Source organism: Mesocricetus auratus, unplaced genomic scaffold (assembly GCF_017639785.1).
Source record: "Mesocricetus auratus isolate SY011 unplaced genomic scaffold, BCM_Maur_2.0 Super-Scaffold_100691, whole genome shotgun sequence".
Taxonomy (NCBI): domain Eukaryota; kingdom Metazoa; phylum Chordata; class Mammalia; order Rodentia; family Cricetidae; genus Mesocricetus; species Mesocricetus auratus.
The window spans coordinates 18,039,417-18,064,041 of NW_024429267.1; the positions used below are offsets into that span (position 1 = coordinate 18,039,417).

At 40.5% G+C, this 24,625-nt stretch overlaps 1 protein-coding gene across 2 annotated transcripts in view; it reads left to right on the plus strand.

The window, feature by feature from the left end:
• Positions 1-22,281, plus strand: part of Cd109 (CD109 molecule) — a 101,223-nt gene extending 78,942 nt beyond the window's left edge. The window contains exons 24-33 of one of the 2 annotated variants that reach the window (XM_005073758.4): positions 2,369-2,450; positions 4,683-4,911; positions 8,180-8,345; positions 9,893-10,080; positions 10,485-10,640; positions 11,504-11,569; positions 13,775-13,914; positions 17,338-17,485; positions 19,751-19,853; positions 21,860-22,281. In XM_005073758.4, coding sequence (XP_005073815.1) covers positions 2,369-2,450; positions 4,683-4,911; positions 8,180-8,345; positions 9,893-10,080; positions 10,485-10,640; positions 11,504-11,569; positions 13,775-13,914; positions 17,338-17,485; positions 19,751-19,853; positions 21,860-22,026 — 1,445 coding nt within the window. In that variant the 3' untranslated portion in view covers positions 22,027-22,281. The remainder of the gene's footprint in view (positions 1-2,368; positions 2,451-4,682; positions 4,912-8,179; positions 8,346-9,892; positions 10,081-10,484; positions 10,641-11,503; positions 11,570-13,774; positions 13,915-17,337; positions 17,486-19,750; positions 19,854-21,859) is intronic. The other variant, XM_021229342.2, reaches the window with a different exon arrangement.
• Positions 22,282-24,625: the final 2,344 nt, after the last annotated feature.

Consider the following 24,625-nt stretch of genomic DNA (forward strand, 5'->3'; position numbering starts at 1 on the left):
TGTGGTTGTCTAGGTGTGGGTGTATGTGTGTGTAGAGTTCAGAGGATGACTTTTGGAGATTGGGTCTCATTGTTCCGATGTGGGTATTGGGAATTGAACTCACATCCCCTCAGGCTTGGCAGCAAGTGCCTTTATCTGTTGAGTTAGCTCCGTGATCCGAGTCTTCAGATATTTAAATCACAATGCCTGCTGTTTGTTTTCCATGTAAGACTCTGAGTCTAGTTGAAAACACATGTTTTTCTCTGCTAAAATATTCTCTGCCTTCCTCTCAGAACTGAACCCTAAGCCTGGGAAAGCACTATATTGCTGAGCTCCACTCCAGCCCTGGGGTGTTCTTTTTTTATTTGTTTCTGTAAGCAGTACTTTCATCCTTAGTTTGATAAGTTTTGACTTCACTTTACATCCATGGTTAGTCCAAAGAAAACTCATGATTCAGGAAATTTTGCATCGTATCCAGCCCATTGTAAATAGCAGTTTAGAGACTGTTATCCCAACAGCTTCATGACTTGTATATTTTAATTTTCAGAGATGTTTGATAATTCTGATTATATTATTATTTTCCAAACCAAAGAATTATGTGTAAAACAGTGAACTTGAATGCAATGCTCTTATCTCTTGGTGAACTTTTGGAGAAAACCAAACTTTTGACTTGCTCATCTATCATGAAGAAAAGTCTCCAGTTTTGGTACTACAGTGGGATGAAGATGGTTATATTAACAATAAACATCATAGCTATGTCGTTGGTATCTTTTTCTGCTACTAGAGTAGAAATTAGGCCTGATATAGGTGGTTGCTTGGAGGACAAACAGCCAAGGGTTCTCTAAACATGCATGGCCCAGCTTAGAATGAGGAGGGGAGTCTCAAAAGAGACTCAAAAGAGTTGGAGAGTCAAACCAGCTCTTCTCCCAGTCGATGGTCCCTGTGTTTCCATCGGAGCAGAGCTGGAAGTCTGGGATCTGTTTATTAATCCACTCTGCCACGGAAGATGATGCAGCCTCTGGATCAGCTGCCTTTAGTGGGGGAATGAGGACTTTTGACACTGATGGGGAATGTTGGGGGGTGGCCTCCTGTGCAGTAATTTCCACAAATGCTGACGTCATGCCTTGATCTCAGCTTTAACCAATGTATAGTATCTCATCAAAAGGTTTTTCATACCTAGTGAGCATAAAATAAAGATTTTCTATTAATTATTTAGCAGTAATAATTTAGGTGTAAACATGAACATTATAACCCAATGTTCTCTTCTTAAAAATAAGAAAAAATTTGCCTTTAACTTTAAGTATGTATATATTCCTTTTATTATCAGCTCCAAACATCACTGTGAAACATACTGTTCTGTCTTATACCTTAGTCCAGATGCTCAGAGGCAGGGGCCTGGCAGGCAAACTGAGGGAGAAAAGCGTGGGACTTCATGGGGGGTAGACTGTTCAGCAATGATCTTGTCACATGAGTTCTCACATTGGACTTTGAGCTCTGTGCATGGCTTTGCAAACATGAACCAACTTCCCTTATTTGAAATCATGTGTTTGGGAGTATGAAGCCTCTGCAGGAGCCTTCACCACTCCCTAATTTAATTTATTTCAGTGTGTATATTTGTGTGTGCCCACTGTGTGTATGGGTATGTGTATGGCCTTGAACATGTGGAGTCCAGAGGCTGACATCAGGTGCCCTCCACAATTGTTTCAGCACCTTATTATTTCTTGAGACTGGGCTCTCACTGAACTTGAAGCCCATGGACTGACCAGCAGATGCCGGGTATTCTCCAGTGTCTGCCTTCAAGTTCTGGGGTTGCAGGTGTAGGTCTCTATGCCCAGCTTTTAGGGTAGGTGATTGGGATCTGAACTCAGGTCCCCAAGCTTGCCTGGTGACCACTTTATGACCGAGCTGTCTCTGAAGCAACCCTAATTATATAGTAACATTTCATTACAATCACTGTGTGTGTGTGTGTGTGTGTGTGTGTGTGTGTGTGTGTGTAAATTTGAAGGGTAGAATTGGTGTGGAAGCAGACCAGTTGGTTTTATCATTTTCCCTCAGGTGTCTATGACCAAGCCATTTAAGAGACACCGCCTTAGATTATCATTTTCCCTTACTCTTGCCAGTCTAAGGGACAGAAATGACCTGTATTTCTGTTTGACCTTAAGCTTTAGATCTGACACCATAGGTAGCATTTTCTTGACACAGTAGACGATTTAGATAGACATTGAGATCCTTCTGGTGAATACTAGAAGGAAATGAAGCTCGACCTTGACTTTGCTAGCTTTTGGATGCCTGGAAGGTGATTGATATCCTCATTTCCCCTCTTTGCCAATGGCCCTAACAGGGAGCCATAGCAAATGGATTGATTATATGTGGGTTTTTGTGTCTTCAGGTTATCAAAGGGAACTGCTCTATCAGAGGGAAGATGGCTCCTTCAGTGCTTTCGGGGATAGTGACCCTTCTGGGAGTACTTGGTAAGTGACTTTTTTCTAATTAAACAAACCTGTATTATGGGATAGGTGTTTACTAGGCCACAGTGGCCCTGGAACTGACAGCCTGTCTATGTGGACATTGCAACTGCTTGCCTTTGAAAGATGTTTCTTAAAAAAAAAAAAAGCTTCTAAAGCATTTGTAAGTCAAGTGCTTCCCATTCAGAAAAGGAAAACAAAACAAACCACCTACACCTTCTTCTTCTTCTTCTTCTTCTTCTTCTTCTTCTTCTTCTTCTTCTTCTTCTTCTTCTTCTTCTTCTTCTTCTTCTTCTTCTTCTTCTTCTTCTTCTTCTTCTTCTTCTTCTTCTTCTTCTTCTTCTTCTTCTTCTTCTTCTTCTTCTTCTTCTTCTTCTTCTTCTTCTTCTTCTTCTTCTTCTTCGAGTTGGGGTTTTTCTGTGTAGCTTTGAAGCCTGTCCTGGCACTCTGTAGACTGGGCTGGCCTCAGACTCCCAGAGGTATCTGCCTGCCTCTGCTTCCCGAGTGCTGGGATTAAAGGTGTGAGCCACCACCACCTGGCTTTTTTTTTTCTTGAGGGAAAAGCAGCGACAAAAATCCTTTAAGATGACAAGAAAAAAAAATTCTGTTGTAACATTGGCCTTGCCATATTAGATTTATTAGCGTGAGAGCCTTGTTTAAAAGACTCTGTGCAGTTTCTTGAAAATGAAACAGTTAAGGGATTAAGTAAGAACTAGCCCGGGTGTCCTCCTGCATGGAATGCTTGTGGTTGATTTGGGACAGTTCACCTGACTCCTTGTTCTGACCGCCAGGGCTCAGGAGGTCTCCTCCATACAATGGGAGAGACCTGGATGCTACTGAGTGTGTCATGCTAAGCTGTGACCACACAGATCTCTTTGGGTTTTCCCTTGTCCGGAAGTCAGGGCATCTGTCAGTATACAGGTCTCTTTATGTGTCAGTTGGTGTTTTTGTCACGTTACTACCCTCTTGTTGGACACAGTGGTTTGTGCTTGTGATTCTAGCTCTTTGGATGTGTGGGTGGGGGACTGAGGCCAGCGTGGGCTACAGACTGAGAGTGCATCTCACCTCTGTCTACATGTCTCTCTCTCTCTCTCTCTCTCTATATATATATATATATATGATTCTTCTCTTCCCCTTTATCCCTTGCTTCTGCACTTTTCTTTTAACTTCTTTTCTTTCTCTCTTTAAACATTTCCAGGGCTAGGGAGATGGCACACTTAGTACAGTTCCTATCATGTAAGCATGAGAGCTGAGTTTGAATTCTAGAACCCATGTAAAAAGCTGAGCATGGGTGATATGTGCCTCTTACCTAAGGCTTGGGTGGAGGCAAGCAGGTCCTTTAAGCTCATTGGTCATTCAGTTTGGCACAATTGGTAAACTTCATCTTCAGTGAGATACCCTGCCTCAAAAAATAAAGAGGAGCCAATGAGGAAAGACATTCAATGTTGACTTTGGGCTTCTAACACAGGCACACACATGCACACCTCCCTACTCACATAGGTGTCAACATACACACACACACACACACACACATCCCTACTCTCAGAGGTGCCAACACACACACACACACACACACATGCACGCACATGCACACACACACATCCCTACTCTCATAGGTGCCAACACACACACACACAACACACACACATCCCACCCCACATGCATACCTCCTATTCACATAGGTGCCAAGCACACATGAGCACATACACACATACACCATTCCTAGGTATTGGTGGCAGGTGATAGTCATACACATGTGGGGAGGCCAACTTAACTCTTAGACTACAGTCCAACAGTACTGACAACACCCCATTTCTCTCACTTAGAGTACTGAAGTTTGCTTTGGGCTAAAGATGTATGAGGTTCTTTTGGTGCATGCCTAGAGCAGTCAAAAGTGTGTATTGTTGGGCAATGTAATTATCATGGAAGGATGGATTCTTAGCCTGTAAATAAATACTGGGACAAAATATTTTTAAAATATCAATTAGATGATTTCTAAATTCATTTCCAAATGGGATATTTTGTGAATTGATCTGGAATTTCTGAGCTATGTTCAAATGAGAACCAGGTCCAGCTGCTAAGGCAAGATTTTCACATTGTTTCTTTCCTGTCTTCCCTTTTGTCCTTCGAGATGCTTTGTCTGGTGAATTTCTGAAGGGGTACTGTGTTTTTGTTTCACATGCTCAGTGTGAGTTCCAGGACCTAAATGTATTTTATGTGCTTTCCCCTTCCTTCAAGGCTGTCAGCATTTGTTTTAAGATGTTTCATGGAAGCTGATTCCTATATAGATATTGATAAGAATGTGTTACAGAGAACATATAATTGGCTCAAAGAACATCGGAAATCCAATGGTGAATTTTGGGAGCCAGGAAGAGTCATCCACAGTGAACTCCAAGGAGGCAATAAAAGCCCTGTAACACTTACAGCCTATATTGTGACTTCTCTCTTGGGCTACAGAAAATACCAGGTATGTAATTGTCCACAAACTCCAGGAGAGTGGATGCTGCTGGTTCAAATATGTGTCTCGGAATGGAAAGTACTTTGGAATTTTACATTGCATTTGAAATCTGCATTTGCATAGCCTCTTTTTTTTTTTTGCATTTGGGGTCACATTCCAAAATCCTTTTCAAGAATAGCATCTACTTAACTATAGCAAATGAACAGTCCTGTTACTTTCAGAATATATGGCAGATGCTTAAATGTCAATGAATATAGAGTGAAGCCTTTTCCTTGCCAGCCACTTTGGTTTTTCCCCACCAGTCGCCTGGACTCTGCCGCGTTATAGTCCCCAAATAACACACAAGACGCTGTATTAATTATGAAGCTGTTGGCTGTTTGTTTGTTTCTTGCTGGCTATCTCTGACTTAAATATTTAACTCATCTAAGTATTTCTCTTACCAGAGAAAGGGGTCTGGACATCTTACTTCTCTGGAGGGCTACATGATGACTCCTTGTGTTTCTCCTACCCAGAGTCCTCCTGGACTCCTAGTCCTACCTATCTCGCTTCCCTATTGGCCAACAGTGCTTTATTGACATACACACAGGGCTTCCCCATCATCTCCTTTTTCTGTCTAAACAAAAAGAAAGGTCTTAACTTTAACATAGTCAAATTATATATAACAACAGCTATCAAGCAAGAACACAGTTACAACATTTTGTCTATCAACATTTAGCAAGATTTAAAGAAAATATCATCTATCTCATCCTTGTGAGTCCGAAGTCCTATATGTAGCTTATCTTTTATCATAACTAAGGAAAACTATAATTATAACTATCTGTCTTCAACTCCATCAAAAACCACAGAAGGATAATATATAAACACTAGGATTGACAGAGACACCTTGTTGTCTGGACAGTCACCTGAAGCTCCTCTGTAACGTTGGGGCATCCATCTTCAGCTCATAGGCCACAGTGTATCTGGAAGACTTCTCAGCAAAGCAGGAAGTCTCACAAACTGTCCATTTGCATTGGCAGTCTTTCATTCATTTTTCTGTATCCTGCAGAAAGCCTCTAACACTTTTCCATGAAGCAAGAACCCTGAAGGACTGATTGAGTTCAGCAGTCACTTTTCCTGTGGGTCCTGCATATCCAGTTTATACAGCAACAGTTAAGCATCTTAGGCAAGAACAGTTTCTTGCCCAAATGGCTAATCTTGCCATGTTGAAAGCAAACTCCATAATGAGTCTCTTCGATGCCCATTTTCCTCTCAGATGTAATTGGTGTGCCAGGAGCAGACATTTTTCATTGTCAAGAAAAACCCTAAACCATTTTACATGCCATTTTCTGAAGGTCTTTGAAAGGTTTGAAGATTGTCTATCTATCTCAAATATATCTCTGTATATCTAGAAAACCTAACTATAAGTTCTGACTATTATAAGTAACTATCTATAGTCTGTATTCAATTATGCATTATGTTTTAAAAGATCAGTGTAAGCACAATACTTAATCAAGAGGAGAGATATGCACATCACAAAATTGACCTTGAATTTGTATCAATAAATGAAAAACCATACCAATACAAAGTACTCATTTCTATACCATAATCCCCTTTTTCCTTTAAAAAGAGATTGGTTGTGATCATTAACCAATTATAAGCAACCCCATTTAAATGAAAACAAAAATTTATAAACAATATGGGGATTTGGATGATGCTCCTTCCAAACTGCTTCGTGCTGGATGGGGGCACTGTTCATACTATGGGGATCATGACAAAACGCAGAAACCTGTATAAGTCCTTATTTTCGGGGTCTGTAAGGCTGTGTCATCTTAGCTGTTTTAGATGTTGTATCACTTGGGCCACTGCTTCCGGGGGTCTTGGTTCATCAAACCACAGAAGCCTGGAAGGAATCCTCAGCTTTTCATTTTCTGTGGAAACATAAACAAAAACTCTTTTCCAAAGTAACATATCCTTATACTTAAATTTTGAAGTCAAGGCATTTTTCAAAAGATATAAGTTGAATTAATTTAGCAGCATTTATAATCAAGTGTACTTTAGTAGTTGTTCCTTAGCAATCAAAAAACTGAAAAACACAATAGCGTACAGTATCCAGACTCTCTGTGTATTTTCCATCTTTACGTGGCTTATTTACTTATCTATTATTACTCTATTTCTTTTACTTTTATTTATTTTTTTCTGAGACAGGGTTTCTCTTTGGAAATCTGCCTGCCTCTGCCTCTGCAGCAAATCTTACCGGTGTGCGCCACCACAGCTGGCTTCTCTATTTTTATTTGCCACTATGCCATTTCTTTGTCTCTCTCAATCCTACGTATATTTTTAAACACACTGTAAACCTTTAGAGGTTTTTCTTCATCTAAGTCTGACTTTACTGTAAATCTTTATGTTTTTCTGGCCACGTGTCTTATCTGTTAAAACCATGGCTGTTTAAACTGCAGTTTTTCCAGGATGGCGGGTGTAAGCGTGATTCCAGCTCATTGCCTCAGTCCATGCTGACATCCAGCAAAAGATGCCAGCTTGGAGATGTGGTCACTGTCACTTCCAGCTCTACATTAGCAGAGCCTCTTAAAAGAACCTTGCTGTTTTTTTTTTTTTCTTATGCTGAGTCAGGAAGACTCCCTTAAGCGCGCCAAGTGAGTCTCTGCTTGTCTCTAGCAAAACAGACCCCACCTGAGAAAATGCTGCCACCAAGAACCCATGCTTTTTCTCTGTTCTTTTGTTTCTAAAATTCCTTTAAAGCTTTGTCATTCTATGTGGAAATTCATGATCCTACTCCTGATCACCATTTGTAGAGAGAAGCCTTTTTCTTGTTTGCCGCTTTGGTTTTTCCCCACTAGTTGCCTGGGCTCTGCCGCGTTGTAGTCCCCAAATAACACACAAGACGCTGTATTAATTATGAAGCTGTTGGCCATTTGCTTGATTTCTTACTGGCTATGTCTGACTTAAGTATTTACCCCAAAATTGTTATTCTAAGTATTTCTCTTACCGGAGAAAAGGTCTGGACTTCTTACCCCTATGCGGCTACATGGTGACTCTCTGTGTTTCTCCTTCCCAGAGTCCTCCTGGACTCCTAGTCCCACCTATCTTGCTTCCCTATTGGCCATCAGTATTTTATTGACATATACACAGGACTTCCCCATCAAATGAACACTGTTGATTAACATTGCTTACAGTGAGGTCAAATGCTTAACAGGCTTGGAGTCTTTATTTGAGTGACTGTTTCAATGTACTTTTTATTTACATATGAGAAGTAGTAAAATATGTATGTTTTTCTTCCAAGCCTGGTATTGATGTACAACCCTCTATCAACTTTTTGGAGTCTGAATTGAACAGAGGAATTACAGACAATTACACTTTAGCACTTGTAACCTATGCCTTGTCTTCGGTGGGGAGTCCTAAAGCAGAGGATGCTTTGCACATGCTGACTCAGCAAGCAGAAAAGGAAGGTATGCCTGGGACCTGCCTGAGCCTGAGAAGAAGGTTGGGCTTCGTGGAATATGTGTGAATAAAGCTTGTATGCTAAGTATGACATTGATAATTTGCATCTTTAGGATGAGATGAAAAACAGTGCAGGACAGCACCAAGTTGGGATGGGCATGTTCCAGGAACTTCAGACACCAGACTGGGACATTTTATTTTACTGTCTCTGTCTGTCTGTGCACTATGTGCATGTAGTACTCACAGGAACCAGAAGAGGGCAGTGCACTCCCTGGAACTGGAGTTAAGCTGATTGTTAACTGCCAGAAACCAGGCATCTTCTTTTATATAGGTTCTCCCTTGAATTTCTCTTTGAGTTGGTTACTCTTTGAATTTCTGATGCTATTGCTCTAAAAGTCCCTATAAAGTACTCAGAGGTCGAAGTGTGTCTTAGGGTGAGTTGCTGTATGTAAGTAACTTTAGATTCAAAGTTCTGTTCATTCAAAAAGGATGACAAGGGACTGAAGAGATACTGTGGCAGTTAAGAGCACTTGCTGCTCTGTCATGAGGACTGGAGTTTCCATCTCAGCACCCAAGCTGGGAAGCTCACACAGGCCTGTGACCCAGCTCTAAGGGAGCCAGTGCCTTTTTCTGGCCTCCATGGGTGCACACACACACACACACACACACACACACACACACACACACACACACACACACACACACACCCTATGGGTGTACACACACACATGCACACACACACCATGGGTGTACACACACACACACACACCATGGGTATATTCACACACACAAACACCCCCCCCCACACCCCACACACACTAAAGATAATTCTCAATAAATGACTGTAGAAACACTAACACTGACAATTTAGGGTCAGTCCCCATGACTTACTCCAGGGCTGAGGAGTGAGCGACTGTCTCCAGAGGCTGAAGTAGGCCTCGGCATTTGTTCTGTGCTGGCCCTTGATCCCCATCCCACATTGCACTGCAGGGAATCACTTCAGTTTTTGGAGATGACAGGAAGCAGAGGGCCTCCACCACACGACAGTCTTTCTAGCTAGAGCAGGGTTATCTCAGGAAGGTTGTTGACCTGACTGGGGTCACTCAGTTTTTCTTGGGGTTTGGATTTTTAATTTATACTATAAACTTGAGAAGAAGAAAAAGAAGGAGGAGGGGGGAGGTTTCACAGAATGTAGCTGGTTACTGATAGATTCCTAGAACAGGATTCTTTCCCAAGTGCCCTAAACTATTTGTGGGAGGGGAAAAATATATATAGGGTTTACTTTTTATTTATAACTGTTTAGTCTTGCACAAAACATATGGGAAAATATTAATCAAAACATGTTTAAATGCAGGCAAAAAGGAAAAGATGAATATTTATATGCTGTAATAGTTTAAAACATAACATGTAATGCATGTTTATGTATGTTTATATGTGTAGATGCTTGCACATATGTTATACAAATATATAAAAATCTGCTGGACTAGTACAGAAATAGTTAAGGTGTAAGCGTAAGCTTTTGGCAGTCGCCCAGCATATTATATTTTCCTCTCAGGAGACACGAAGTTCTGGCTGTCGTCAGCACCCACGCTTTCTCAGTCCTGGCAGCCACGCTCCCTGGACATTGAAGTCGCAGCTTACGCCCTGCTCTCACACCTGCAGCACCGCGTTTCTGAGGGAATCCCAGTCATGAGGTGGCTCAGCAGGCAAAGAAATAGCCTGGGAGGTTTTGCATCCTCTCAGGTGAGAGACACTGTCAATAAAGAAAATAGCTGCTTTTTCATGGTCACAAAATCACTTGTATTAAAAGCTCAGTAAATTAAATGAAAGGCCTAAGATGTTAATTTGAATGATTTTCTCATTTGGGCTTCACACTTGGTCTGTAAATTGAATACACTGGGTCCACATCTGTATTAGCTAGTTTGTGTCTGTGGTAACTGACTTAAGCATGTTGCTCAGTCTTTATTGTTGTGGTTTGTTGAGCCTCTTATGTACTCCCAGCAAGAGACTCACAAAAGACCAAGGAAGCAGTCTTCTTGCAAGGATGGAAAACTGTCTGTGAAATTCCCAATATTGCCATATGTGTTCTTTGGAAATCTTGATGAATATTTCTAAAAAATGCACAATCATTTTTCTTCTCTCAACAGGATACTGTTGTTGCCTTGAAGGCCCTCTCTGAATTTTCAGCCCTAATGCACACGGAAAATACAAATATCCAAGTGACTGTCATGGGGCCCAGTGTGCCGAGACCCATACACTTTCGGATTGACGCACAGAATCGCTTTCTCCTTCACACGGCAGAGGTGCAGACAGGCGTGGTTCTTTAAAACCCTGTGTAGATGGTTCTTTATTCTGGAATACTACTTTAATTTTTGTCTTCTAATCTCAACAAAGAGTTGTTCTAAGAGCCCATAGAGAGATGGACAGAGGTTGTTCCCTTGTTAAGGTTGAATTTTCTGAAGGGTGGAGGGGATGGAAATGTTGGGGAATGTTGGGAGAATGATGGACACCTTCACACTGGGAAGGTGTGATACCCACAGAGTCCCAGGTTTGCATAGACCCTGTCCTAGGTTAGAGGAGATAGGCTACTGCATTTATTCTTCAGGCCAAGTGTGCCACCACTTGACATATGAGAAGGCTGGACAAGGGGCCATGTAGACAGCAGTAGAGCTGGTCTCTGAGTTCTGCCTTCTGGGTGCTGGGATGACAGGCATGTACCACCATACCTGACTCGAATTCTTACTTCAAAATGCAATAAGAGATTATGCCAAGAGCTAAATGAAAAGGAGGGACAATGACAGAGAAAGGAAAAAATGTAGCTGGGCACAGTGACTATGTACCATTGTGTTCATGGTCAGCCCCGATGAAGGGAGGGTAGGGGAGATATGCTTCAACCCCAACAGGAGGGCAGTTTGGTCAGGAGGACCCTTGTGCCTTCCCAAAGGCTTGAGGTGAGGGAGCTTGGAGAGCACACCACCCAGGTCAACTGGTTGATGCATAGCCTTTGATATGTGGGACCAGGCAGAGCTCCCAGCATGCTCTAGGACTGCCTCTGCTTCTAGCATGGGATACAGTACTGGGATCTAGCACTGGGATACAGCTACTGGGAAGGAGCTGTCTGTGGAAAACTCACCTCCCTCACTTTTTCTCTCCCACCTTTCTTCAGCTTACTGCGCTAGACCCCATTTTAGTTAATATTGCTGCACAAGGTTTGGGGTTTGCTATTTGCCAGGTATGTATATATGATTGTCTATTTTTGCAGTTAAATGTGACTTTTAGTAACAATTCTTTGCCAAGTCTTTAACTGAGATGGCTTGTGTGAAATTCTGAATGAAGACTGGCAAGATGTCTCATTCAATAAAGGTGCTTGCTGCCAAGCCTGAGTTTGATCCTTGGGACCCACAAGGTGGGGGGAACCTACTACATCAGTTTGAAAATACAGTTCAAAAAGTATGTTAATGAGCGAGAGAGAGAGGGAGTGATTTAGTGGGAAAGGGCAAATACTGGTCTTCTAAAGGACTGGTTACCAGCACCAGTATCAGGTGCTCACAACTGCCTACAACTCCAGCTTTAGAAGGCTTCTGAACCTCTAACCTCTGTGTATACAACCACACACAAACACACACACACGCTCACATGTACACCCATAATTAAAATTTAGAATGAAACTAAAAAATTATAATGTTGAAAGTTGATAGAATTTATATTGTGATGACCTGACAACAAATACATATTTTACTTATAAATTCTTAATATTTAAGCTAAGAATATGAAGGTCCATATGGCTTTATAAGTTGTCTTGATAGACAATGTGTTTGTTTATGGTAAAACCTCACAAAATAGCAAATTGAAAAATTCGAGCATGATTATGTTTGATGCCATGGTATACGATAAAAATGCCAACAAACCTACTTTTGACGGCATAATAAGTGCTGCAATTAAAAGGGGGATAGTATGGAAAGTAACGACTGGAACAATTACACTAAATCCACCATCATGGAGTCTTTAAAATGACCTTAATGGAAATCTAAGAGAATAAGTGATGAGGCAAAAAATGATTATTACTTGGGTGGAAATAAACCAAACAACCACTTAGGAGATAATGAAATGGCTAATAGAGAGAAAAAGTCTTTCTTTTTTTTTAAAGTCTTACGTTTTATTTTTATTCTTCAAACTGCCATTCAATGCAAAAAGGGGAACTCAGTATCCTTAAATCATCACATTTTTTTGAATTACCACATTGTTAGAAACTGTTTTTCATCAATGACATGTAGATAAATCATTGAAACTAAAGATTGTTGTTTGAGGTTTGAAGGACACTGGTAAATGAAGACTTCATGGTAAGAATATTTACTAGTCAGTGTCTGCATCAAAATTCAGAAGATAAGAGAGAGGGACCAATAGGCATTTTATCATGAAGGAGGGGAAATGTAAAAATATTAATCATGCAGAAATGAGAACTGAGGTTGACTTTGTTAATATTTTTTTATAAGTGCTCTAGAAAGAGAGTGCTTGGTTTTGTAGTGTTTACCTACTTGGGTACTAAAAGTCTAAGCAGTGATGGATGAGTTCTTTTCAAGCTCTGTGAGTGGCTAGTCGAGCTTTACTGTCAGCCAACCATAAACCCCAATACTTATAGATAGATGTTAATCATTGCCTAGTCATCTCGCTTGATGACACTGGTCTCTAAAGGGAAAGTTGCATGCCATGGACAGGCTGAAGATAACATACAGATTTTAGATATTAGAAAACTGCTCCAGATTTAGCATGGCTTTGAGACCGATGCTGGTCCTTGCACTACTCCATGGTACCTCATATCAGAGATAGGCACATCTTTGAAAAATGTTTTAGGATGAAAAAGAATCCTCAGCCATTGGGTAGGTGGTGTTTTAGTTTGGTTTGTCTTACTGGGAGGTTCCGAGGGTAGCAAAACTTAGAAATGATTAGATTAATTATGCATCCGTAAATGTTTTCAAGGAAGTTGTCTGTAGCTTTCCTTTTTCCCTTTAGGAAATGTCTTCCAATGCTTGAGAAAGCAAACCATAAGCATTGCCTCTAGTGTTCTGAGATTTACTTTGGAATATTGCCTAATAGTTTTCTCAATAAAAATGACAAAGGTTTATAAAAGTATTGGATAATGATGCTTTCTTAGTTGTTTTTTTTATTTGAAGACTTTACATCTAATTGACTTTATTACAAAAAGAATCATTGCCTACTATTTAAACTACAGCAAACAATTTATTGCTAATGTATCACATATGCTAATTTTCAAAAATAGTGTTTTTGATGAGGAATGAAAGCTACACTTATCTGTGGGCAGAAGGACAAATATTTAGACTATAGTTTGGAATTTTGGTGGTTTAATAAAGTGGTGGTTGTCGGTGTCCTGCCAAGATCCATGACTTCACTTATGCTATTTTTTTTAAATTTATTGTAGTTTAATGTTGTTTATAACGTGAAAAGTTCAGGTTCTGTTAGAAGACAGAGATCTATTAAAAACCAAGAAGCTTTTGACTTAAATGTTGACGTGAAGGATGAAGATGATGTCAATCATGTAAACTTAAATGTCTGCACAAGGTAGGTACCTGATTAACAGTGCCTTCGACTTAATTTGCATGTTATCAAATGAGATGAGTTAAAGAGACTTCATTCCACCCCCCCAGATTACAGTCTAGAAGCACAATAAGCATGTTTAAACCCTTCTTAGGCTTTCTAAAATTGGTCATAAGTTTTCTTTGCATTTGTAACAAATTTGGGTTTAAAAATTCTTTACGTTATTTTATTTTATTTTACTGAGGAAAGCGGAGAAAGCCCCAAGTGAACACATTGTCGACATGGGCACTGCCATGTCCGTTCCTTGCAAAGAGAAGCCCTCCCGCCAGCCTGGTTCCAGAGCTGCATCAGTCCCAAATAAACACACAGGAGGCTATATTAATTATGAATCTGTTGGCCTTGCTTGTTTCTTACTGGCTAGCTCTGACTTAAGTATTTATCCCATAATTGCTAATCTAAGTATTTCTCTTACCGGAGAAGTTTTCGGGCTTCTTATCCCTATGGTGGTTACATCTTGACTCCCTGTGTTTTTCCTACCCAGAGTCCTCCTCGACTCCTAGTCCCACCTATCTTGCTTCCCTATTGGCCAACAGTGCTTTATTGACATATACACAGAACTTCCCCCATCAGTTCCTGATGTCTCAACCCATAAAAATGGCAAAGCCTTTCCTGGAGGGCAGTGGGGAGGAGGTTCTGGGAGATGGCAAAGTTTCCTTCTGTTTTAAGTGTAAATTTTGGCAGTGTGTGCAAAAATGAGCAACAGTGACTTCCTCCTCCAAGATGAGTGTGACCTCTGCTGCAGTGAGCTACCCCATACCCCTGTGCTAGCCATAATATAAGTACTGAGATTCCTGGTTGCATTGTTGGTGCTGCTCCGTCAGAGCAAGCCCAGCCTACCTGACCCCAGCTTTTCTGCCTGTGTGCTTGTCCTTTCTTTATTCCCTTGTTGCCCCTACTAAGGGTTCTGGGTACAAACCATGCTGGGCATGGCACTTTTGTTATTTAAAAAATTTTAAGATTTATTGCATGTGTATGAGTGTTTTGCCTGTATGTATGTTTGTATACCACGTGTGCCTGATGCTCATGAAAGAAGAAAGGATCAGATCCCCTGACAGGAGTTACAGATAGTTGTGAGCTATTTTGTGGGCGCTGGGAATTGAACCCAGGTCCTCTGGAAGAACAGTCAGTGCTCTCAACCACTTACCCATCTCTCTAGTCCCTAAGATTTTATCTTTTACTTATTATTGCTAGGTTTATGATATGTGTCTGTGAGTATGTGCGTGTGGCATGGTGCACATAAGAAGTCAGAGAACAACTTTCTGGAGTTGATTCTGCTCTTCCACATATGGCTCGAACTCCAGTTATCAAGCTTGTGTGGCAGCCGTTTTTACCAACTGGAGATCTCTCAGAGGATGCTCAAAGTAGGCAGGCTATTGTCATTGCTCTTGGTTGCTCATCAGAGCCAGATGGTAAAGACCCTATTAATGAAGACACCACACTGGTCACAGGACATAGAAACTTCAAGGAGTAAACTAGAAACTCTCTCCTTTCTGGCTAGTGTTCATTACCCTGGAAAGTGCTGTGTAGGCTGTAGAGGGGGAAAACTCCTCAATGATCTCTCTCACCTGCTATAGATCATGTGTGTTATAATCCTAACACAACAGGCAAGATTTGCCCATTGGTATCATAATGGCACAAGTATTTAGGGGATAACTAACCACCTTATGATTGAATTTGAGGCCCACTCCAAGTGAGGAAATATACACCTCTTACTATAAATCTAGTAAAAATCTTGGGGTGAGTGGGAATAAAAATAAAAGCTAATAAAACTCAAGTCTAATTTAGGAAAACTATAAAATACATTTAATGCTACAGATTGTTATTTTTTTGTTGGAGTAATTTCATTTAGGGTTCAGATTTATCTTTAACTTTTATACTTTTGCCCCCAAATTTATAACAGCATGCAAATCTTGCAAAAAGAATCGCTGTTTTAGATAGTGAAAATACTTCAGTATAGAAGATTCTGGTCTTGGGTAATTGTGCATTGGTAACTTAAGATCCCAGAAGTGGTTCTAGAATTGGCCTGCATCCAAAGCACCCGAGGATCTCCTTTCTGCAGACATGCTGACCTCACAAGAGATATGAAGCTTGTCCCCCCCAGCTCCTTGGTCATCTTGGGCACATGATTTTGAGAACAGCCATTGACAAAGTTCTTGAATCAAGAGGCTTCACAATTTCTCTTCTGTCAGTCTGTCTTCTCACCCCAGCATTGATTGGTGTTGAGTGAGAGTAGCTGTCTGAATGCACTGGCATTGAGGACCTGCTGTTTGCTCTTTTCAAATATCCCAAGTCTTGTGGCTGAAATCAGGTTGTCTGCCTGGAAGCCCCTGATGCTCCATGAGGGTCATCTCTGGGTGTTGATCTAGGCTATCAGCTTTCTTAGCCATTGCCTCAATCATGTCTTCCCATGATCGCCACCATCTGTTCTGTCTTTGGACCTCATGGTCTGACTGAGATGAAATGACCCATGTGTTTTCCCCATTCCTCCTCCCCTTCTTGTGCCTTTTGACCAGCAGCTGGGGGTATCAGCATTTTTATAGTGCCGTCCTTTTCAGCTGGGAAGGAAATAGGATTTCTATTATTTTTCTTAACTTGGTCTCTATTAAATAATAAAAACATCATGTTATTATTTACTATCAACAGGAGGAAACTATATGTATCACAAATCTATATGCCAGACATTGAACAAAATCTTTATATACATCTCATTTAGGTCTTACTAGAATAGTTCTTTTTAGTCAGTAATATCATGCTCACTTTTCTCTTTGATTTATCATTCATTCATTCATTAATTCATTCATAAAATGGAGGTTGATTATCCTATGTGTCTCAGGCTGGGGTCTGCTCTGAGTGGTCAAGTGATACCCCTCTTCATTTGTTGTTTTAAGCTGGGAAGGTTGGTGTTGCCAACTTTTGAGAGAATGTCAATGGTTTTGAGAAATATTTAGTTAAGAACCAGTACAAAACACCACAAATACATGTGCATTGTCCTTGCTACATTGCAGGCGCCTATCCTACTTAAGGGAGACCATGTTAGCTGTCATTCTATTTGTCACTGAAAGTTGTAAGACTACCACAGCTATAAGAAAAGGATGCATTTTTTTTTGAGACAGGGTTTCTCTCTGTAACAGCTCTGGCTGCCCTGGAGCTCACTCTGTAGATCAGATTAGGCTGGCCCTGAACTCACAAAGATCCACCTGCCTATGCCTCCTGAGTGCTGGGATTAAGGATGTGTGATACCACCTCCCACTAGGATGCATTGTTTTAAAGTTTCCTATAGTAAATTCTACTTGTATTCAAATGTATTTAGAGTAATATGTTAGTTTTAATTTTTACATAAAGAACATTCTAAGTTTTTTTTTGTTCTTCCTCCTCTCTTTGGTGTAGGTTTTTGGGCCAAAACAGGAGTGGCATGGCCCTTATGGAGGTTAACCTTCTCAGTGGCTTTACTGTATCTTCAGATGCAGTTCCTCTGAGTGAGATGGTGAAGAAAGTGGAATATGATCACGGGAAAGTCAACGTTTATTTAGATTCTGTAAGTAGTAAGATGCTTCATATAGCTTTACCGGCAAAGGTTTTATGTTGCTGTGTTTAGAAGTCTGCCATCTTTTAAGTATGTTTTCTTAAGTCCTTATTGTTTCAGCTTTTTGTCTTTGAATGATTTTGGTATGTCAACCATATGTTTTTCTCCATTAAGAAGACATCACTGGGGCTGGGGAAATGGCTCAATGGGTAAGAACTTTCTGTACAAGTGTGATGACCTGAGTTCCAATCCTCAGGACCCACATAAAAAGCTGGTGGTGACTACACACTCTTGTAACCCCAGCACTTTGGAGGGCAGAAACAGGAGTATCTCTGGGCCTTACTGGCTGTCAGTCTAGCTCCAGGTTCAGTGAGAGGCCCTGTGTCAGAAGAGTAGGATGGAGATTGATGGAGTAGGATGCCTGATGCCCTTTGCTGGCTTCCACATGGACAGGTGAATGTGTCCCCTACACACAAATGCCCATACACCACACAGACATGCACACACCACATACACTCACAAACTTAAAAAAGAGATACCGCTATGAAATTAATGAAAGTTATTATTAATGAAGAGCCCAAGGAAGATCTTTTTCAAAAGAACTTAGTAGGACTGGAGAGATGGCTCAGCCATTAAAGGCTAGGCTTAAAACCAAAATAAAAAGAGGTTAGTAATTGTTTCTTGGACTATTATGCATATACATGACACAATACACATATAACATTAAATAATCATTTGGAAGATAATTTCTTCTGTGTGTAAGTTTGGGGTGTGTCTGTATGTGGAGACCAGAAGCTGGCTGTTTTCCTTAATCACTCTCTACCTTATTGTTTTGAGTCAGGATCTCTCATTGACTTTGGAGTCTATGATGCATGCCGTCTGGTTAGTCCGTGAGCTCCAGGGATTTGCCCGTCTTCACCTCCCTTGTGCTGGGTTACAGGGCCATGCTGTCATGCTTGACTTCTTTGTGTGAGTTCAGGAGATTCGAACTTGGGACCTTGTGCCTACACACAGACACTTTACTGACAGAACCATCTCCTCTCCCCTGATAAGCAGCTTTAAAAAATAATTTTAAAAATTATTTTTATAAATGGATAAACAGATCAATGAGCTTCATTATGGCTCCTTCACATGTCCACGGTTTTATAATTTTTCTTCCTCTACTCTGTTTGCTCTAGCACCTTTACCTCTCCCAGTATCCCCCCTTTCTGCTTTCGTTTCACATAAATTCAATTACCTTTTTCTCACATTGGGTCTCCCCCTCTTTTTCACGGCCTCCTTACCAGTGTAATGTCTCATACCTCCTCCTCTCAAGGATAAATATTAGGATCTTCAGATGACAGAAAACATATTGACCACTCTGGGTCTGACTTTGCTTAACACAATAATGTACAATTCCATTTCTTTTCCTGAAAATGCCATGCTTCAGTTTTCTTTATGGCTAACTTGGCCTTCCATTGTGCATATAGACCATACATTTCTTTTATTTATTCACCTGTTGATGGCCATCTAGGCTGGTTCCATTTCCTGGTTGTAATGAATAGTGCAGGAAGAAATGTGGATTGGCAGGCATCTCTGTATTGTTGACTTAAATTCCTTCAGTATATACTCAATAGTGGTGTATCTTTGTCTTGAGGTCATGTGTGTGTGTGTGGTATATATATATATATATACATATAACATGTATATACATACATATATTGTGCATGTGCATATGTGCTTGCTTGTGTGTGTGCACACACACACACACACACACACACACACAACCATATAAACATCTGCATTGATTTCCATAGTAGCTCAGTCAGTTTACATTTCACTAAATTAGGGCCATTTACATATATAAATGTGTAGCAGTCCCTCATTAGTTGTGGTATGCACCCCTTCACCTAAGGTCTGTCTGGAACGCTTCTTGGGCTGACCACTGTCTGCAGAGTTAGGACTCTCTGGGTCATTAGCAGTAGCTATAATTGAGATACACTGCCAGAGAGGGATTTGGGTTGTCCTGGGAACAGGCTGGATGTTTACAAAATAATTCTAAGTCTTGACAATCCCTTTAGGGACCAAATAGGACTAAGAAGCATTCCTGTTTTATAAGGATTGCTTTGGATTTAAATAAGATTAGTTTAGAAAATGTTCTTAACTGTAATACCTGGCAGGCAGAAACCCTCCCTAGGTACTAGATTCTATTTACTTCCTAAAATGAAAGAAAAAGTTTTTGACTTTTCATATGGACCATAGTGTGACAACTCCTTCTGATCTTGTATATTTTTCAAGGTAAATGAAACCCAGTTTTGTGTTGATATTCCTGCTGTAAGAAACTTCAGAGTTTCAAAAATTCAAGATGCTTCAGTATCTATAGTGGATTACTATGAACCAAGTAAGTGGGCTCTGGGGTTCCTAAGACTTTAGAAATCAAGTCAGGCAATTTACTCATTGAAAATTACCATCTCACTGGATTGTTTTTTTAGGGCAGTTGGTTGGGAGGGAAAAGTGTAGATGGAGGAGAGGCAGGAGGCAGGCTGTCTGTAGATGAAGTCTGCTGACAATTTGTAAGGCTCACATGGCATCATTTAGCATAGGGATGTTGAAAAATACTATTTTGCTCATAGTGTTTTGTTTTAAAGCCATAATTACAAACTTCACAAAAAAAACTGACAGTGTCTAGTTATGTTTGTTTTTCAAGTTTTGTCTCCTTCCAGTCCTCCGTTCTGTCTGATCCTTGACATGAATATAGCATTCCTCAGAGGGGATACAAGCATGAGTGGGGCGTTCCTGGGGGAGAGATACTTCCATGAACGGGCCATTCCTCAGGAGGGATACAAGCAGTGCTCTCAGTAAAATCAGTGCTGTGTGGGTTAGTTCTTTCTTCATCAGGAACTCAAGTGTTTTGGTAAAACTTGTATATTATAACATTATTTTTAGTATTAAGAAAAGCTGAGTGCTTGGAGTGATAATTTGAACTTCTTTGATTTGACTGGCAACATCTTATTTTATGAAATAGGAATGACCTAAAGCATGAAAGTAGTCAGCTGGCCTGGCAGACTCCCAAATTAATTATGAAAAATTACACTTGGAGTGGATTTTGTGAGTGTGTAATCTTGGCTACAGTTTCTAATAGTCAAGCTTTTCTTCTGAATGAGCAGCCATGGTGTTCAGAGACAGTGATGTGCATGAGAAGGGCAAACATAGCTGTATATCAGGTGGTTGAATATAATTTCACTTGGGACTTACTTTGTGAGCCAGCTCGCAGTGTGCCTGGTAGAGCATTCAGAACAAATGTATGGCCCCAGGTAGTTCTCGTTCATAAGACAAAGGCCAGCCCCTCTTGTCCTTACAGCTGCCGTTGATGAGTATACACCCAGGGTCTTATGGGATGTTCGGGAACACAGGCTTAAGGCCCTTTTCCTGAGGTGAAGGGATAGGATGTATTGTGGGGACCAAAGACCCTTGCTATAATTTTTTGGTGGGAAGCAATTTACGTATGAGGGTGCCATTTTACAGCGAAATTGGGGAGAAAGATAAGAAAAATTAAACCTATTTTTAAAAAAAGTATCTGAAGATATATTTGTGATGTTGGAAAACAATCTTTAAAAAAACCTGCAAGGGCTGGAGAGATGGCTCAGCCATTAAAGGCTAGGCTCACAACCAAAAATATAAAAAATCATGCAAAAAATTAAAAATAGAATTTAGTTAAAATCATAAAATGAAATGTTTTATTTGCAGTAAGATTTTTATAGTGTAATATGCACCTTACATAGTTTTAAAAGTATTATCTGTACTATAAATTGTACCCCAAATTGAGTAGTCATTAGCTAAAATGCTCTCAGTATTTTAAAACATTGAAAGGAAGCTGTTTTTGTTTTGGTGAGTTTATTATTTTGTGATAGGTTATTTATGCAGTTTAAAAATATCAGTTTGTGCTGTGAATTGTACCTGGAGTGAACAGAGTTTGAGAGTATGCCCCTTTCTAACAACAGGTACAGAAGAATTCCTGTCATCCTTCGAGTCTATGGTAAAGCCTGGGTTAGACACTTCCCAGGAGTTCTAATGGCGTAGAAAATATCACCCCCAAATAAACTCTTGAGAAGACTAAATGATTCAAAACTTAAAAATTTTCCTGCTCCAGTTAGAGTTAAAGTAGTATTAGCAGCTGCCATGTGCAGCCCATTTGCTGCCTTTTAATGATTGTAGATGGATTGGGCTGAACACATTGTTTCTTGACATTTGCTTGTAATCTGTGCCTCCTCTTGAGCATTTCATTTGTTTCTGATAAAGAAAAATAAACTGTGTGAAGAATGGTCAGCTCTGAATACATTTATGCTCAGCAGAACCATTGTTTCTCAACAAAGGAGACCTAACCCGGGTGTTTGCCTCTTTAAACAGGGAGACAGGCAGTGAGAAGCTACAACTCCAAGGTGAAGCTGTCCTTATGTGACCTCTGTGGAGACACCACCTGCTATCCTTGTGGGAATGGAGCCATGGGCTCTCTTCGACATTCTTCAAGCCTCTTCGCTTTTTGTCTCATCCTTCTGTACTTGGTGCAACATTGATTATGATTTATTTTTCAAGGACTTCATCTAAAATTAGCACTTCCAGAAAGTCAAGTGTGATTGTATTCTTTCTACAACTGATGATTGCCTCTGACCATTTCGAAAACCAATCGTTTCAGTTTCTTTGGGGGGTTCTGGTTTTGGGGAGTGCCTGCAACAGAATGATGACGCTTGTGTCTCTTTATTGCCCCTTCTTGGAAGGAATTTTTTTAGATGCATTTGTTTTCTCCAGAATAAAAATGTTATTTTCCATTATTCATTCCTATTTTGTAAACGATGTGAATCTCATCCTTCAGCATTTGGTTTGGTGTTCAGGGAGCAGCAGGAGATGCTTTCTCTCTGTTCTTCCCACATCTGGCCTTACTCTGCCTTGGGTCTATCGCAACTTCTTTATAGAGAGACATTGCCTTTTCCTGTGTTGTGCTGTTCAGGGTGTGATGAGACACTGAAAACACAGAAGGGTGCTCTCTTCTGTCATGTTGGCAGCCTTACCCTGTTCCTATAACATGTGCCTGTGTGATGTGGACTGGAAGAGCCCAGTCCGGGAGACAATGTGGATCATCGATGCAAGAAATACTGCCTGTGTCACAGGCAGCACATCTCCCTAGGAAAGCTGCTGAGGTTAAGGTCTCAGAGAGTCTGGGCATGATTGCTGTCCTGAAGAACTGTAGTGCTGCTCCTGGATTCTGTTCAGTCTCTTCCAGCCACAAGGTCTGGACATTGGGCTGCCAGGTGTCCAATGATACCATTAAGAAGCATAATGGGCTTTCTTTGGACTGATACTTCCCAAATAATGACCTGGAGGCTTCTTATCAATTATGAATGCTTGGCCTTACTTTAGGCTTGTTCCCAAATAGCTCTTATAACGTAAATTAACCCGTTCATATTAATCTACATTCTGCCATGTGACTTGTTACCTCTCCTCCATACTTTATGTCCAAATCCATGTGTTGCTGGCTTAATCCTGCATTTCTGCCCAGAAGTCCCTCCTATGCTCTCCTGCCTAGCTATTGGCCATTTAGCTCTTTGTTAAACCAATCAGAAGGCGCCTTAGGCAGAGACACATCTTCACAGTGAACAAAAAGATTATCCCACAACAAAGAAGATTCCTGAATTCTGAGTTGCGCTGAAGTATGAGGTTCATTTATCTGTGTGAGCACTTAAAGAAAGAAAAAATTCTTCCCTCAGCTCTTCACTCTTCCTTTCAGCTTTCTCTTCTGAGTATACTAAAATAGGATTAGATATATAAAAAAATTGAAGATTGAGACATTTAATCAAAGAAGTGGTTTAATCTATGGCTTTTCTCTCAAATAGATATCTAAAAATAACCACACAGACCCCAAAGAGTTTGCTTTATAGAATTTTTATCGATTTAAAAATATCTATTGATTAGCATTTCCCTAATGGCTGAAGATGATGAGCACTTTCTCACGTGTCTCATTTTGGACTCCTCTATTGAGAATTGTCTATTTAGTTCTAAACCCCATTTTTAATTGGATCCTTTGGTGTTCTGGAGACTTGCTTCTTGAGTTCTTTGTAAATTTTGGAGATCAGCCTCTGTCAGATGTGGGGTTTGTGAATATCTTTTCCCATTCTGTGGACTGTCGTTTTGTCTTGTTGACTGTGTCCTTTGCCCTGCAGAAGCTCCTCAGTTTCATGAGGTCCCAATTATTGATCTCAGTGTCTATGCTACTGGTGTTATGTTCAGGAAGCTGTCTCCTGTACCAATTCATTCAAGGGTACTTCCCACTTTCTCCTCTAAGAGGTTCAGTGTGGCTGGATTGATGTTGAGGTCTTTGATCCATTTGGACTTAAGTTTTGTGCATGGTGATAGATATGTGGTTGTCAGAGGTGGGATTAAATTTCCACATAGAATGACAAAAGTTTAAAAGGGATTTTAAAAACAAAAAAACAGAAAGAAGCACGGCTTTTTGGTAGAAGCATTTTTCTCAGGTGGACTCTGTTTTGCCAGAGACAAGCAGAGACTCACTCGGCTCACTTAAGGGAATCTTTCTGACTTAGCATAAGCAAAAACAAACGAAAAAGCAAACAAACAAACAAAAAAACCCCAAAAAACCATGGAACCAGGCTGGCAGGAAGGCTACACTCTACAGATATGGATCTATCTGTTGTCTTTTACATGCCAGCATCCAGTTACTTCAGCACCATTTGTTGAAGATGCTTTCTTTTTTCCATTGTATAGTTTTAGCTTCTTTGTCAAAGATCAGGTGTTCAAAGGTGTATGGGTTGAAATCAGGATCTTCTCTGAGATACCATCTCGCTCCTGTCAGAATGGCTAATCAAAAACACTAATGACAGTTTATGCTGGAGCGGATGTGGAGAAAGGGGTACACTCCTCCACTGCTGGTGGGAATGCCAACTGGTGCAGCCGCTTTGGAGATTCCTCAGAAAAATGGAAATCAGTCTACCACAAGATCTAGCAATTCCACTCTTAGGCATATACCCAAAAGATGTACCCTCATACAATAAGGACATCTGCTCAACTATGTTCATAGCAGCATTATTTGTAATAGCCAGAACCTGGAAAGAACTTAGATGCCCCTCAACTGAAGAGTAGATAGAGAAAATGTGGTACATT